This window comes from Aulonocara stuartgranti (genome assembly GCF_965226115.1).
Source record: "Aulonocara stuartgranti genome assembly, chromosome: 2".
NCBI lineage: Eukaryota > Metazoa > Chordata > Actinopteri > Cichliformes > Cichlidae > Aulonocara > Aulonocara stuartgranti.
This window is the reverse complement of record NC_138940.1, coordinates 24,711,011-24,726,750: the sequence shown is the minus strand read 5'-3', so window position 1 is coordinate 24,726,750 and position 15,740 is coordinate 24,711,011. Positions and strand designations below refer to the sequence as shown.

The window sequence follows — 15,740 nt, the reverse complement described above, 5'->3', positions numbered from 1 at the left end:
ACTTTGAATCACCTTGTTGTTGAATTGTGCTATACAAATAAACTTGCCTTGCCTTGCCTAATACTATTATCATATTGCAGAACTATAGTAAAAATAGATACCAAGCATTTAAAATTTTTTTTGTCTCACTGTGGAGCACATCTGTACATATTAAAGGGAAAAAATCATTTTGAGATAAACTGCAATATAACAAAGGTTGGAATGCTTTCTGAATGCATTGTATTTAAAAATTAACTGGGTTAGCGACCAAAGACCAAACTGGACTTTGTAGACTTTTGCTATTCTATTAAACAGAATTATTTTACTTAGCAATTTATGCCAATTAAACTGTTTTTAATTATTTTTGGATTTTTAGTTATTTAAAAAAATCGAGCTATGGATGGTATTTTATTTTTCAATGGGAGAAAGCGTCCATGGTAAGCCATTTAAAAAGACCTGGGGAAGCCCCTCCCCCAAAAAACAAATCAAATCGAAAACGAGTATGTTAAGTCTGTACAGGTGTACATCAATGGGTGTATAAAATAAGTAAAATATATAATTTCTACAGTTACGGATTTAAACAAAATCCGAAACTACACTTTCTAAGTAAACTTGAGGGCTATTTGAATTTGTTGTGAAAAGAAGACGCTCGCGATATCCGGAACTGCGTTATGGGGACTGGATTCCTATTGGCTACGGGCAGATAAATCTACGCATGACGTTATTTTGAAATTTCAGCGGCGAAGCGTTGCTTGTCAGTGAGAGTTGCACTACAGCCTTTGCGACACTTCTAGAAATTCAAAGTTAGTCACATACAGTGGGATAAAATGTCTTTTTCACGAGCTCCTTTGAGGAGATTCAACGAACACGTAGGTAAGTAAAAGCTAACGGCTGTAGCATGCTGCCAAATTCAACCACTTAACGTTAAATGGCTTATGTTCGCTGGCTAAAGCTAAGCAAGCGTTAAGGCACATTTGGTTAGCGGGGTTTCTTGTTTAACGTATATAAATTAATAAAACATAGCCACGGGTGGTTATTTGTTTACATAACAAAGGCCTGATGGTGTTTATGATACCACTGTTGATTGCGGTGATCGACATTACAGCTAACGTCTTCTTGTTGTTCGAAGGTTGCGCCCCTCCTCCGGGGTCCTATGAGGTTAAACCTGGGGACCTGAGAGGAGTGGCATCCTTTGACAAATCTGATCGATTCAAACCTCCTAAAGCGGGTGAGTGGCTCTGCTACATGTAATGCTACAGGAAATGGTGTAACTGGTAACACAACGTTAGTACCACTGTTTTTCTTTTGTGTCTTCAGCTGATGGAGCTGCTATGCTGCCGCCACCACCATCGCCTTCCAGAAATGCCTTAGTTTCTCCTGTCCGCAGGACTCTGTCGCTTGATGTCCTTGTGAGTTTAATGTTATTGTTAACGCCACTCTGCAGAGCCTGCTGATCATAGAGTTGCTTGAGATATACAATATTTGTTTCCTTTGTCTTTCCCTTGTCAAAAACTAGCCTGAAGGGTCAAGTGCAAAGAAAGACAGGAATGGCATGACTGCGGAGAGGAAGCAGCAGAAACTACTGGAGAAGGAGGTACACCTCAAAGATTGATAGTCCTCTGTAATCAGTAGCTTGTGTCCTTAGTTATTACTGTGGAACTGGTGCACCAGTAAGTGTTCAAGCTGCTGTTCATCCTGTTGGTGCCTGTACCAGAAAGATAGTTTGAGCTTTGATTCTTCCCAGATCCGGTCCCTGGTGCAACAGCGTGGGGAGCAGGATCGTCGGGTACTCGCCCTGGAAGAAGAGCTAAAGAAGGTAGAGGCCAAGCTGTTGGCTGCAATCAGGGAAAGGACCGGGCTCACTGCCAGTGTTACCACACTTGAGAGACAGCGAGCTGAACTCAAGAAAGTCAACGAGTTCCTAAAAAACAAGGTATGATGATATCTAGGCTCTACTTGTATTTAGAAATACCGTCATGAGTGTGTTTGGACTTGAATGGTGGGTGTTTTTTATTTTTTATTTTTTTTCAAGGTGTCTGCTGATACAACAAAAAAGAGAATCAATTCCCTTACCATGGAGTTGATGGAAGCTAGGAACACTTTGGATGTGAAAAACCAGGTATGATTCATTCAGTTTGTTAAATCCTACCTTAATATTAACCCATGTGCAGTAATAAATTGTCTTTTTTTTTTTTATTCAGGAATTTAGTGTACTTCAGATTAACACTGAAGGCCAAATAAAAGTTTTAGAAACTGACCTACAAGCTGCAAGGGCTACACTCGCAGCTTTAAAGGACAGGAATAAAGACTTGGGTAAGATTTAAGACTATATATCTATCTATTACATATGCAGAATGTGTAGGTGAACTAATTAGGGATGCTATCTTTCTCTAGAGGACCTCCATCAGGTGACAAAAAGTCAGAATGAAGATCTGGAAAACGAAAATGCTCGATTACATGGTGAGTTTTCTTTTGGATTTTTCACAAAGTCTGTTGAGTTGAACTGGAAGGCAAATGAACATTTTCACCATCTTTGACTTGGGAATAACATTAGTAAGCAAGTAGCATCACCTTTACTGTGTTTCTTTTTAATGGTTACATTCTCTGCCAGCTGTGATACGGGAGCTCAGGGAGGAGATCCGTGTAGTGCAGGGATACCTGGATGCAACCAATGATGAAAACCAGGTATAAACTAGATTTACATTACCACATGCTGCAAATATGTATTTATTAATTTGTCTTCCCCCATCTTTTATTCATAAATTGTGAAAGTCATGTTTAATCCATCTTTGTGGCCATAGGAGCTCCGCTTGAAGATTCAAGAGAAGACCCAGAACACTGTTGCTGGTTCCCAAGTGGAGAAACTAAAGTGAGCAAACGCTTAATGTATATCTAATTAAATTTATCCTTCCTGCGTGTCTTATATGTTCATTTGTCATTTTTCCACAGGCAGCTGGAGTCCGAACTAGAGCGGTGTGTTTCTGAGCTTGAAACCACTCAAGATGCGCTGCGGCAAAAAGAGGAGGTGGTACGCAAACTCCAGCAAGAGCTGCAGTCAACAAAGGATGCTTTATGGGAAATGGAAAAGAAGTTGGAGGAACAAGAGCAGGAGCTGAAGTCTTCTATGAGTGCCATGGAGGAACAAATAAAGTTAGCCAACCAAGATGTTCAAGAATCTCAAGTGACAGTAGGCCAGCAGGAAGCAGAGCTTTCTAGACTGAGGGAGGTGCTCCGGAGAACGGAGAAGGAGCTGGATGAGCGAGTGGCGCATCTTGAACAGAGGTGTCTGTTTTCCGAGGAAGAGAGAAGTATGTTCATCCTGAGCCAGTGGCTTTGGCTATTCAAGGTACAGAAAATAATTCCAGGTTTGTGAAGTTCTTGTTTTTATATATCTTAGGCAAGACTCAGGAGGAGGGACTAAGGAGGGTGGAAGAGTTGAAGAAGGAGCTGGGCTTGCTAAAGGAGGCTAAAAAAGAGGAGACAAAGAGATGCACTGAGCTCCAGGAAGAACATGCCAAGCTTACTGAGGAACTGGCAAAGGAAAGGGTGAGACAAACTTTTTCTTGTCTGTTGGGTTTGCTGTTGTTTTTTGTTAACCAAAACTCAGTGCAATAACTTTTAAGCTGTAACTTATTGTTTCTTTTTTTTTGTCTTTTCACCTCTCCCTGCAGTCATTAGTGGACTCCCTATCTGTGCTAGTGGAGCAGGTGCGAGAGGATTCTGAGAATCGGTTCAGACAGCTAAAGGAAGAGATGGAGGAGGTCCTGGGAGAGCTTGCCCTTATGGAAGAACAGGAGCAGAATAATCAGGAAATGACAGAGAGTCGGGAGACCCTCCAAAGGCAGCTGGAGAGACAGCTGAGTGATACAGAAGCACTTTTGGAGAGGTGAGCAACCAAAGGGCAAGCAAACTGATGGGTGTCACTGCCCATGTGTTACTATTTTTGACCCACTAGACTGGCAGCATGTCCTGGCATGCACTGTAAATAAAGCGGGGAGAAAATAATTGCTGTGCATCAGTCCATCACAAGCATGACGGAGTCAGTGGGTCACTGTCTCTGTTTTAGACCAATTTAAAGTTTCCAAATGTACTGACTTCATCCTTGGTGTATAAAGAAAGGAGGGCACTTGGTGACCATGTTTTCTTTCTTTTCTCTTTTTGAGAGTCTGGTAAATGTAAGAGGTTTGGAGGGCCACGTCACTTTAATATTGATGATGTGCACCTTGTAGCTAGGGCTGCAAGCGAAGATTTTATTACGACTCAAGGTTATTCCATACCATAGACTAATTCTCTTATGGTTTGTTCGCACCAAACACAAATAAAAGTTTGGCAACACGAGAATATTCGCTGCAGCCGACAAGGTAATTGGAATGAAATTAAGGGAGCAGTTTCATGAGAAAACAGAAAGTCCTATTATTCCACTTACATTTGTACAAGTTCACTCCGTTAACACTACATAAAAGTGAAGTTAAACCATAGAGCTCCAGTTTTCTTCAAATAGCATCAGTAAGCTCTTCCTCCAGTTGTGATAGTCAGTGGCATCAGGAGGAAATCCCAGTGGACGGGTTTTCACAAGGCAACATGAAGCGAATAGTTTATGAAAGTTGAAGTATTCACCCCAGATCACCTCGTTACGTAGACCGTAGATGTGTGCTCGCAACAACCCCTGCTGTTGTTGCGAGCACAGTTATTCCACTATATCTTCCAATATTATTATTTATTTATTTATGTGTTTTTAAAAAAAATCCAAACCCAAAGATACAGTAATTTATTAATGTTTTTAGGAAGTTGAGGAAGAAAAAGTTTGAAAAACTGTCTCATCTGTTTTTCTAAATGCAGTGTTACTTGATGCATTATGTGACCACTGCTATTTGATTTTGTATATTTTTTGATACTTCTGTCAATTGTTATAGTGAATTGGGTGTTTTAGGAACGTAAACTGACAATGTGTCTTATTATTATTATTATTATTATTATTATTATTATTATTATTATTATTATTTTTTTTTTTTTTTAAGTAAAAGCAATGACATGGCAGCTGTGAAAGAGGAGCATTTAGCTGCTGTGAGAGTGCTTGAAGAGGCGCACACAAAGTCCCTGAGCAAGATGGCAGAAACTGTCACGGAGCTGGAAAGGTGAGCGCTCAAGCGTCTGTAGTTCTTGGATGTGTCTCTTGAAAAGCCAGTTTGATTTGTGCTTGCTTTAAATGTGGATTTCTGCCAGAGCGTGGGCTTCACGGGATGCTCGTTTTAATTTTCAGTACCAGAGAGGCTTTAAAGGAAGCAAAGGAAAGGCAGAGAGAGCTAGAACTTGAAATTAAGGAGGTGATCCTCACAGGGTTTCAACAGAAGGAGGAGGAGATCAAGAGAGTCAGGGAATGGTTAAAAGAGCAGCAGGCGATACAGTTAGCTGGAGTGAAAGCCAGCGAGCAGATTTTGAGGTATCCTAAAAAAAAATTTTTTTATTTTTTTTTTAAAACAAAATTTCTACCTTTTGCTAAAGTTGTCACTTTTCTACCTTTCTCTTTGACTTTGTAGAATGTTGCTGGAGGTGCAGGCTTGCCTTGCACAAAAAGATGATGAGATGAAGGCCGCGGAGGCGAGCCACGCTGTTCAGATCAGTCAGCTACAGCAGGAGGTACAGCTGCAGAAAAAGGAGAAAGAAGACGCACTGGGACAACTGGGGGAAGAGAGAGGTCAGAGTGTAGCTCAGTTCCAAAAAGAGAGGGAAAAAGCCCAGAAACTGCTGGAGGAAATCAGTGGGGAAAAGGAGGAAATGACGACACAGCTCAAACAAGAAAGAGAGGAGAAGGTTAAAATTCAGATCGCCCTTCAGGAGGAGAAGGAAGCATGTGAGGTTGAAAGGAAAGACCACCAGCAGCTAAGGTCAGAGGTGATCATACTACAGACTGAGCTCGAGAGATTAAAGGAGGAAAGGAAAGGTCTGCTGTCTCAGGTAGAGCTCAGAGACCAATCTAAGGTGGATCTTGAAAATCAACTTAGCACGGCCGAGCAGGCCAGAAATCTGCTTCAGTCTCACCTGGATGAGGTTGAACAAGAAACCGAGAGCTTCCGGGCCCAATTAGGCCTCGCAGAAGAGAAAACACAAGCTCTGCAGCTCGTGTTGGATGAGGTGCGACAAGACAGACGAGCTATAAGAGAGCAGGTAAAAGTACTGACTCAGGAGAAGGTTACGCTGCAGTGGGAGTTGGAGGAGCAGCGGCAGGAACTGCAAAGACAAATAACTGAAGCACAAGAGAAGAGGTGAGAGAGGTTGATCTTTGTGTGTCCTCCGGAGGTTTTTGCTGTTACAATTTGTGCATTTTTTAACTCATCGTATACTTTCTTTTAAGTTCTTCAAGTTCAGAGACCGAGCACTGGAAGAAACAATATGAGGAGCTGTTTGCCAAAGTCAAGCCCTTCCAGGTCTGTGATTTATTTTTATGACAACTCATAGAAACCCACACACGTTTTCATTAAAGTTGGACTAATTAGTATTTTTAGATTAATAACAGCAAAACCCCTCCTTGTTTAATTGGTTTAGTTGACAGGGTGCATGCACTTTATGTTTATCTTACCAGCAAAATAAAACTGCCACATATGAACCCGCAGATATTTCTCACCCACCTCTGCTGTTCAGGCTGTCTTTTAGTTGTCTTCAGCTCAATTAACAGCTTCAGTACTTCTACACACTCTCTTTGGAGCTCCAGAGTTCTAATAATCCCAATTTACTCTATTCACCCAGCATCAAATGGCTCACAGACACAGTTGGTGAAGAAGGTGATTGAGAGGAAAAAAGTGGAGGTTTTTAGCAGTGAATGGAGCAGTACTTGCACAGTACTTTTCTAGTCTTACCGATTGAAGTGCTTTTAAGCAACTAAAAGGCAAGACTTTTTTTTTTTTTTTCCCCAGAAGTTGGTGAAGATTTGAAGAGTGGAGATGTGTATTCATCAAGTGGTCAAATCAAAATGAATGTTGATGTCATAACATTTCTGTGAACACACAGTTATCAGAATAATAGTGAAAACTAATTAATGTGTGTCTGCAGGAACAGCTCAATGCCTTTGCAGCAGAGCGAAATGCACTACTTAATGAGAACGGGGCAAACCAGGAGGAATTAAACAAACTGGCTGACGCTTACGCTCGCCTCTTGGGACACCAGAACCAGAAGCAGAAGATCAAACACGTGGTGAAGCTGAAGGATGAGAACATCTCTCTGAAACAGGTAAAACGTGATGCAGAATTGCCTGCCTTCCAAAACGCAGACATCATTTCAAGCTAACATGCCTCTACACTACACCCTCCCCACCTTCTTTTTATTTATTTATTTTCCCTTTTTTTTCGTGTGTGTGTAGGAGGTGTCTAAGCTTCGCTCTCAGGTGAGCTGGCTAAAGACTGATCTGGAGCAAGTGAAGTCAAAGCTCCCCGGTGCGCCTCGCCGCAGGTTTGACCCCAGCAAAGCTTTCCAACATGATAAGGAGAACAGGCAAACTGAAACGTCTGAGCCGCTTAAAGACTGTAAGCACGTTCATCTGGCCAGAACCTTGAAGGAATGATGAGATGAACTATGACATTTTTTTTGTGGATGAGTCTCATTTTTATGTAACTCCTAAAGTGTTTTTAAAACTCTGATTCTCTGTTTGTTTTGTTAGGAAACCATTATGGGCTTTAGGACTCTGCTAGCAGTGCTGCCAAGAGACTTTTCTGAGATCTAGTATCTGTGGGTTATGAGAGTGTAAACTGAGGTTTTACAGCCTTTTGTTTTAGTGTGTACATTTTGTTTGGATTTTTTATTTTATTTTTTTAACAAAAACTGTTTAAACTTAATGAGGTAAAAGATGGAATAAAGTCTTAGATGCTAACAATTGGAGATCAAAAGTATAACTGGCTAAAAATCCAAGGTGCATTTTGCTAACTGAATTTTAATCTTTTTCATTAATCTTAGGGTTGTAGTAATTATCTCATGGGGAAAAGCTCTGTCTTATTCTGTAAATAAAGACAAATTTTAATACTCTTCTTGTGCCCAATCGTTCTTGAGACCTATTCACATGCTAGGTGTAGAAATGCTTTATAAGGAGCTTTTTTCTTTTCTCTCATTTGGATCATTTTGGCCATGTCTATCCTTAGCCAGAAGAGAGCACTCTAGGACTGCAGCCACAGGTTGGAGTACAGCAAAAGGCTACCACAGCCCATGTTTCAGCTGCACTATATATGAGCGACAAAAAAAACACAAATTCACATCTTTGCAGAGAAGAGCCTTGGGTTATGGGTCAGGAAGCTTTATTTCCTTCAGTTGATAAGACATAGCCAGCAAGTATCAGGCCAGAAATTGACTTCGGGACCTTTTTACAGGCTATGAGTGGTGCTCCTGAAGTGGCGAGTCAGTCGCAGTAGCCCTCCAGGTGGTAAATGCTGCACGGCTTGTGGCAGCACTGTTCCACGATCCCTCTCTTCACTTTGGGCTCGTCGCGGCCCGACAAAGCCCTCCACAGTCGCTGGTCCTGTCTGGCCCTTTTAGACAGGAACCCTTTGAAGTGGAGAAAGTTTCCACAGCCCTGTGTTAAGTCCTGATGCTGCTGTGCAAATCTCCAGTTCCGCAAAATACCATTTACTGTTCACACTTTAATGGAGACTTAATGGCTAGTTAATCTGATCTCCCCAATCCATTTAGTCTTGTTAGTCTGTACTTCAAGAGGAGATATGATGGAGCGCTAACGGAGGCATATCATAGCTTACACCCCTAATGTTAACGTCGAAACATCAATAGAGCGTTTGATGCGGAAGATCCAAAAAAGTTTCTAGAAATAACATAATGAATAATTTAGCGATTTCACAATTTTGATCAACTGGTTTTGTCACAGCATAGATGTTGAAAGCTACAAACCACAAGCCTGGCTACACCACTGAACTCAGAGGAGCCTGGAGTTAGGCTTTGCACACTAATGATGACTCAATACATTGATATAGTTCTGTAAAGTTTTCAGCATGTTGTCCCTAAACATTTTTCTTCCAGCTAGCATCCAATTTGGCATTTTCATTAGACTGAGTCTGAACTTTGAACATTGTGTTCAGAGACTAGACACACAAAGCACCACTGGGGTCTTGGGGTGATGTCATGCTGTTCCTTTCTGAACTCCCACCATCAAGGGGACAATTAGAGCTTATTTTACACAAGTCAAAAAAAAAGAGAAGCAGAACGGTGGTCTTACCGAGCAGATGTTCCACATCACGCTTGTGGGTCCGGCTCGGATTGTAGAAAAAGCCCCTTTCTCCACACACAAAGTAGAGGGCGTCCACCAGGTGGGAACCACACAGATGCTTGAGGGGGACCGAAGACCCCCCTGGAGAGCAGAGCATCAGCAGTAACAGCATGGACACTGCCCATGATACCCTGGCCATACGAGGGAGACCGCTTGAACAAAGGACAAAAAAGAGGACTTCATACACAAACATTTGAAAGCTATTCAGATTTTTATTGTGTTGGGTTTCAAAGAAAAGTGTAAAAGTGAATTCAGTTATTAATACATAATGCCTGAAGGTTTGGAGGAGTGAAAGAGCATGAAGTGATGCCGAATGATGACTTTTCCTGGCATTTTCTGTTAATAACTTCTTGTGAGATTCTACCTAATAGCTGCAAAGATGAGGCACGTGGCAATACCCCAACTCAAAATTTAGAAAGGAGGGAGAGGGGGGGAAAAGCTAATACTGCATTCTTTGATGGAAATGCCATTTGAAAAACAAGATCTGTGGAAGAGTTGTCGTATTCTCCAAATTTTCAGTGTTTGAGAAAAGAGGATCATTTGAAATGTTACATCTTGATGACGCACTTGGTCTTCACTCTGTTTTTCACAAGGCTAATGCAACATATAGTGATAATCTTTTTCTAAATAGAAAATCATCCCCAAAAATGTAATATTTTTGTAATGTTCTAAGTTTCATAGGTATATTTTTTTTTCCTTTTTAGTTTTTTTTAGATTTCAGTCACCCAAAGTTGAGCCTAATGTTATTTCTGCACAGCCTCTGTTGAAGTAGATTGAAAATTGATTTTGTTCTCAGTCCGTTTGCTTTACTTTTATCCCCAGTTGAGCCAGATTTTATGATGGCCCCATCAAAGCTAGAAAGAATATGCCCCAGAATCACCAATGTGGATACTGTCAGTGTATCCTCAAGGTCAGCCCACACCTTGCTGTCCAGCTTAGCAGTTACAGTGCTCAAGAGTGGAGATGATTTGTCCAGTATTACAGAAGTGATATTAGTTAAATCCTATTTGTGATGGATATTCTTGCACGTTTGAAGTTCAGCTTCTGTTTCAAGGTGAAAAACATATTTAGCAGTCATTTAGAAACTATATAGACCTTTTGTGGACATCATATAATGTACTGCAGATTATTGGATTGAAAATAAATCATTTTAACAGTGTCTTTAACAATGCACCTGTGCCAGACATTACAGCATTGGCAGAACACTCTATCGGGTCCGCCACTCCTCTATCCCTCTCGGCCTTGTGCCAGGCTCCTTGGCACAGTAGATGGGTTGAATTATAGATTCTGCCCACACTTTATTTTCATCCTGGTTATTATACACATAAATTTTAACAGTGAAAATCTTGAGGGAATACAGAGAAACTTCCTTACCTGTGTTTGAGGCCTGAGTGCAGCAGAGCAGCTGGTGGTTAAAGATGAAAAGGGCCTAGGCATATAGGGCTATACTGGTAGAGAACATCTCTACTTGGCTACCTTTGCCCCTTAATAACTCTCCACCTGGCTTTTGTCAGCCTCAGCGGAAAACCCTAAGGTCCTCTCATTAAAACCCTGATCTAAGCATGCTGATCTGCTCTTCAGTCGCACTACGTCATTTAACGGAGTGTGGACCTGCAATAACGGGATGTAGTTGAGAAGGCAGACATCCAGCGATGCCCAACTCAACCCCTGCTGTGTGTTGTCCTGACTTGCTCTGGTAACAGGATGACTGACAAACACCATATGCCATGTTCTGATCACAAGCGCCATGGACTTCCAAGTTTGCCAGTGACCACTGCTGGTGTTTTTAGGTACTGTCACATAGGACTCATGTGAATAATGTTTGCGTCATTCAAGTCCAAGTTACAGATGTACATATGCAAGTTCACATGGGCGTTTTTATTTAGTCGAGAAAAAAGTTATATTGTATTATATTCGTGCCTTTATCCCCATATCACAATGCAAAAGACACACACACGCACAAATAATATAGAAATCTCTTAAAAACTAAAAATGACTGAATTCTATGTGTATATATATATATATATATATATGCATATATATATATATATATATGCATATATATATATATATATATGCATATATATATATATATATATGCATATATATATATATATATATATATATATATATATATATATATATATATATATATATATATATATATATACACATAGAATTCAGTCATTTTTAGTTTTTAAGAGATTTCTATATTATTTGTTTAACCTTCAGAAATTATTCTGTGCAGCCGAGGAATCTGCCAGCTTCAAAGCTTCGTGTGTTTTTTGAACTTGACGAAACAATTGCGTAAGCAGTGGGGGACTTTAACAAGCATCTGGAAATGGAGGAATCTAAAAATGGGGTCTCCCATTCTTCAACAATGTAGTTTCATATTTTTATCTAACACTTTTAAATAGAAAAGGAGGTTATACAAAAAAATTGAGTCAATATTTAGTATGACCACCCTTATTCTTCAACACAGCCGGAACACTCTTAGGGAAACATTATAATTTCTTTAATTAGTCTTTGGGAATAGTTCTCCAGGCTTCTTGAAGGACATTCAAAGCTCTTCTTTGGATGTTGGCTGTCTTTTGTTCCGTTTTCTGTCAAGAGGAACCCACACTGCTTCAATTATGTTGATGTCCAGGTTCTGGGGCAGCCAATCCATGACTGAGAGTGTTGGCATTGCCGAGTTTTAGGAATCACTTTGCCTGCTTTACGCGATACCTTTTTTATTTTAAAGAAATGGGAACAATTTATGTATTTTTGTGATAGGCTGCTAGCAACAAAGTGCCTAAATGTACAATGTAAAATGGGATTTATGAATAAAAGATACCTGGTAGCACTTCCGACACTGTTTCATTCACGTCTTGTCTTGTTAAAATAAATAAATATTCTTAACAGCAATATCTGTACAATTTTTCTTTGTAACATTGTTATTTATTTAAGCCTTTTGTAACTATTCTTTTTCAGTTCCAAAGACAGATTTATAGACTATGTTTCCAGCTCTAATGGGCCATGGGCATTTATGCTTATGTTATTAATGCTATAGTCCAAAAGCATACACAAACACAACAAATACAACAGTGACAACCGAAGCAGAATTTGTCCTCTATTAATGTTTCTCCATAGATCAATCCTGCAAAAGATGCTTAATCATGTTATTTAATGTGCAGTGATTTCTCATTCCACTCAAGAGAGCATCCATAAGTCTTAGTATTTCTTCTCTGTGTATATCTAATTGATTCATGTTAGGTAAATCTGATGCTGGTAATTAGTTTTTATCCTGAAAGCACACGTGTTCAATCAAAGATTTCGTTTTTGCTTTGGTTATTTTTATTTAAAGGAGTTCTGTGCTGCTTTTCCCTTATGAATAGCAGAAGGAGCGGGAGCTCCTTAAGGAAATTATAAAAACAGGAATGATCTCTTATTAGCTATTGTACTGTCAAACAAGGGAAAAGCAAGATTAAGAACTGTTTGCGCGGTAGAAATGTTATAATTTAATTTACACTGCACAAACACAGGTTATGCTCACATTTGACCGCTGATTCATATGGCCTATACTTGTTTTAATAGAAACAAGCAAGACAGCTACAGCCTTGAAATTCTTCTACATGTTTTTCACCAACTGCCAGAGACTAATTAACCCAAAGTTCAACTTGTTGTTCATTTATTTTCCACAAGGGGAATGAAAGCTGTTTCTAATGAGTAGACAGAAAAAATCTTGTCGGTTTTTACCATTTTGAATATGTAATTAATTTTTTTTCATGGCTGACATGATCTAATATTCTTTTAATCAGTAAAATAACCTCACATTAAGGGCTCTGTGTGCTAACATGGCTTTTAGGGACCTCAGAAATAATTTGAAACAGATTTTGACAAAAGAGACGTTATAACTAAATGACAAGGGAGGGTCTTTTGAGGAATCCTTAAACAGTGGGTAAGCACCTTAGCTCTGCGAATCGAGAAGGTGTTAAATGCAGAACCAGGAAAGGTCCAACTTTGCCATGCTTTGAAACTCGTTCCTTGAGGGATCAGAGCAAAGCGGCAAGAGCTGCGAACAACAGACACATCCTTTCCTCCCCGATCGCATGGCTGCTTCAAACATGCACATCAAACAGCTTAGAACTAGCAGATGCCCTAGACATGCAGAAACAGACAAAAGTTGGGTGGAAAGTCGGCTGGGTCCCTAAGGTGGGAATTACGTAACTCCTCTTCTGTTCTACTGTGTTTGAGGAGATAAAAGGGAGTGAGGAGTTCAGGCTAGTGAGATGTTGTTAATCTGCTCTGATAGGGAGCCTTTTTACTCCCATAATTATCCCAGACTTTCTGAGGATGGAAACTGAAGAGACTTAGAACATTAAAAAATCGTTGACTGACACAGCAGACAACAGAAACAGCTCGGATCATTATATTTTTATGTGAGATTTTGAACCATATAAGGCAGAAGTAATGAGAGAGATTTCCATAAGTCAACCCTGAGAAGCAGATACTGATGCAAAGCCTTTCGCGAGGATTCATCTGTGCTTTAATGGAGCAAATCTTTGAATATTGAGCAACTTCTATTTAAAACGACTCCAGGCCAAATAAGGAAAACATCAAATAAGTGTCCAAAAAAAAAATTTTGGCAAGGGCAAAGAGTTTGGATTCTGGCAGGTCAAAAGCCCCCATCATATCCAAACACTGTGTCATGCATGTGTGTGCAGACACACAAAAGACAGACTGGACACGTCCTCCTGTTCCAGACACTGCCCTCCATGTGTGTCACGGCCTGCTGGCTCAGATCCATGACAGAACGCCACAGAGTTTCAAAAATCCTTGGTTAGAGTGTGTGTGTGTGTCTATACTGTGAGTGAGAGGGTGAGGGCTGCCCTGGTGTCTGAACTCTCATGTCGTGCCGGTGACAGTTGCTAATGCAGTACTAACCTCTGTCATGACCTACTTTGCTATGCCACCTTTGTCCAGATCCTTATATTACACACATTTAAGTGCACACACTCACACGGAATATTAAAAAATTTAAAAAAGAAATGAATCCCCTTCCAATTCCAAAGACATTTCTCAAAAACTATACTTGTGCGCACACACACGTTTGAGTCGATTAGATTTAGGAGCTGACAGCATGGGTTGGGGGACCGAGCTTGGTAAGAGCATGGTTTGACAGCTGAGAAAATGGCTACATGTTATAAATGTGACAAGCCCCCAAGAGATAGGTGATGCAGGACAGAATGATGGCCAGTTTGATTTTCAGCCCAGAAAATAGATATCTATTTAAACCCTCATGTGACTGGCCTTTTCAAGTTGAGCTCAGCGCAAGACAAGAGAATTTCATTTAGGAGTGCCATTTTACTACTTTTTGGTTTGATGGATTGATATGGGAGCTTCTGCTTCTTCTCTGAAGGGATTTTTTCTCCCCTCATCCAATCTGAAGGGAAAAGGATGTTGTGACTTTTTGAATTGTGACCCTCCCAAACGGGTATTATACCCTTCAATGCCCCAATAAGAGGTAGCATCAGCTTGAAATGTGTTTGATCTCTCACATTTCTCAACAAAACAGGGGGGTCACTTCAGCTAGGGATTGGCGGGGTGCAGTTTCTATGTTTTTGGTGCTTACAGCATTCGGAACCAGTTTTGAGGTCGCATCTGTCTTATGTTTACGGCCATGTTAGTGTGAGGCTAGTGACATTAGCATATGTCTGTCTTTTGCAGTTTAGCTTGCTGATTAGCCCCATAATGCCCATTATCTAGTGTCATTACAACCAATATCAAAAAGACAGGGAACATCCTGTAAGGTGGCTCCTCTTGTTTGTGCTACCCTTTAGCTTAGCGATCCCATAAAGCCTTCACAGAACGTCTGTCAGGATCAAACATAAAAGTCTGCATCAGATTTCATGGTGTTCCATTAAACAGCTGTTTTGAGAGTTGTTTTGAAGCAAAGCCACAAGTTTGAAGTAAAAAGATCAACAAAAGTCAGTAGAGTCCATCATGTGGGACTCCACTTTTAACCACATTTTAACTAAAATTCATTGGAGTCTGTTGAATCTTTACAATGACCAAGTTTAGAACTAGTATGTAGCTGAGAGTAATATCACTATGCGGAGTAGACTAGATGGAGGAATAGCTTTTTGATTATAGCCATGTTGTGCACAGATTCTAAAAAAATGTTTAAGAGTGTGTATGTGTGTCTGCACGTTTGCACAAATCGATACGGTTGGTATCACCCCCCTGAGTCTGTCTCCCCCTGCTCTTAAAGATAAAGCAGAGAGAGCAGACCTCCAGCCAGACGTATGAGTGGGATTAACAACAGGTGCTTATTTGGGAGAAGAAAAGAGGCAAAAGCTAAAGATATAAGGATTTCAACACTTTTCATTATTTTGTAGAGAATGTGTACAGCAGGTACTGTCAAGGAAAAGGTCAAAATCAATCAATCCAATGTTCTCTGTCAACCTGCCTCAAATTGCATATTGACCCATTGTAACAGTCTCCAAACTGGTGGATTAGT

The 15,740-nt window shown here is 40.3% G+C and overlaps 2 protein-coding genes across 4 annotated transcripts; one reads left to right on the top strand and one right to left on the bottom strand.

Annotated features, from left to right (window-relative positions):
- The first annotated feature begins 487 nt into the window (after positions 1 to 487).
- On the top strand, positions 488 to 7,992 carry hmmr (hyaluronan-mediated motility receptor (RHAMM)). 3 transcript variants are annotated; one of them, XM_082510372.1, is made up of 20 exons: positions 489 to 852; positions 1,109 to 1,207; positions 1,297 to 1,388; positions 1,496 to 1,573; positions 1,724 to 1,912; positions 2,012 to 2,098; positions 2,181 to 2,292; positions 2,374 to 2,439; positions 2,591 to 2,664; positions 2,781 to 2,848; positions 2,929 to 3,287; positions 3,377 to 3,525; positions 3,651 to 3,865; positions 4,998 to 5,114; positions 5,240 to 5,419; positions 5,517 to 6,242; positions 6,332 to 6,404; positions 7,027 to 7,203; positions 7,334 to 7,496; positions 7,631 to 7,992. In XM_082510372.1, coding segments are annotated over exons 1-20 (3,072 nt in total). In that variant the 5' UTR covers positions 489 to 806; the 3' UTR covers positions 7,633 to 7,992. The 3 variants fall into 3 exon arrangements, with proteins under 3 accessions (XP_082366497.1, XP_082366498.1, XP_082366499.1); XM_082510371.1 differs by having other exon boundaries at positions 488 to 852; positions 7,334 to 7,992; XM_082510373.1 differs by lacking the exon at positions 5,240 to 5,419 and having other exon boundaries at positions 490 to 852; positions 7,334 to 7,992.
- Positions 7,993 to 8,239: 247 nt separating this feature from the next.
- insb (preproinsulin b) lies at positions 8,240 to 10,875 on the bottom strand. The gene is made up of 3 exons (XM_082509170.1): positions 10,613 to 10,875; positions 9,188 to 9,390; positions 8,240 to 8,505 (listed from the first exon to the last, which is right to left on the bottom strand). Exons 2-3 carry the CDS (start codon positions 9,375 to 9,377, stop codon positions 8,360 to 8,362), a joined length of 336 nt encoding a protein of 111 aa, XP_082365296.1. The 5' UTR covers positions 9,378 to 9,390; positions 10,613 to 10,875; the 3' UTR covers positions 8,240 to 8,359.
- Between the last annotated feature and the right edge of the window lie 4,865 nt (positions 10,876 to 15,740).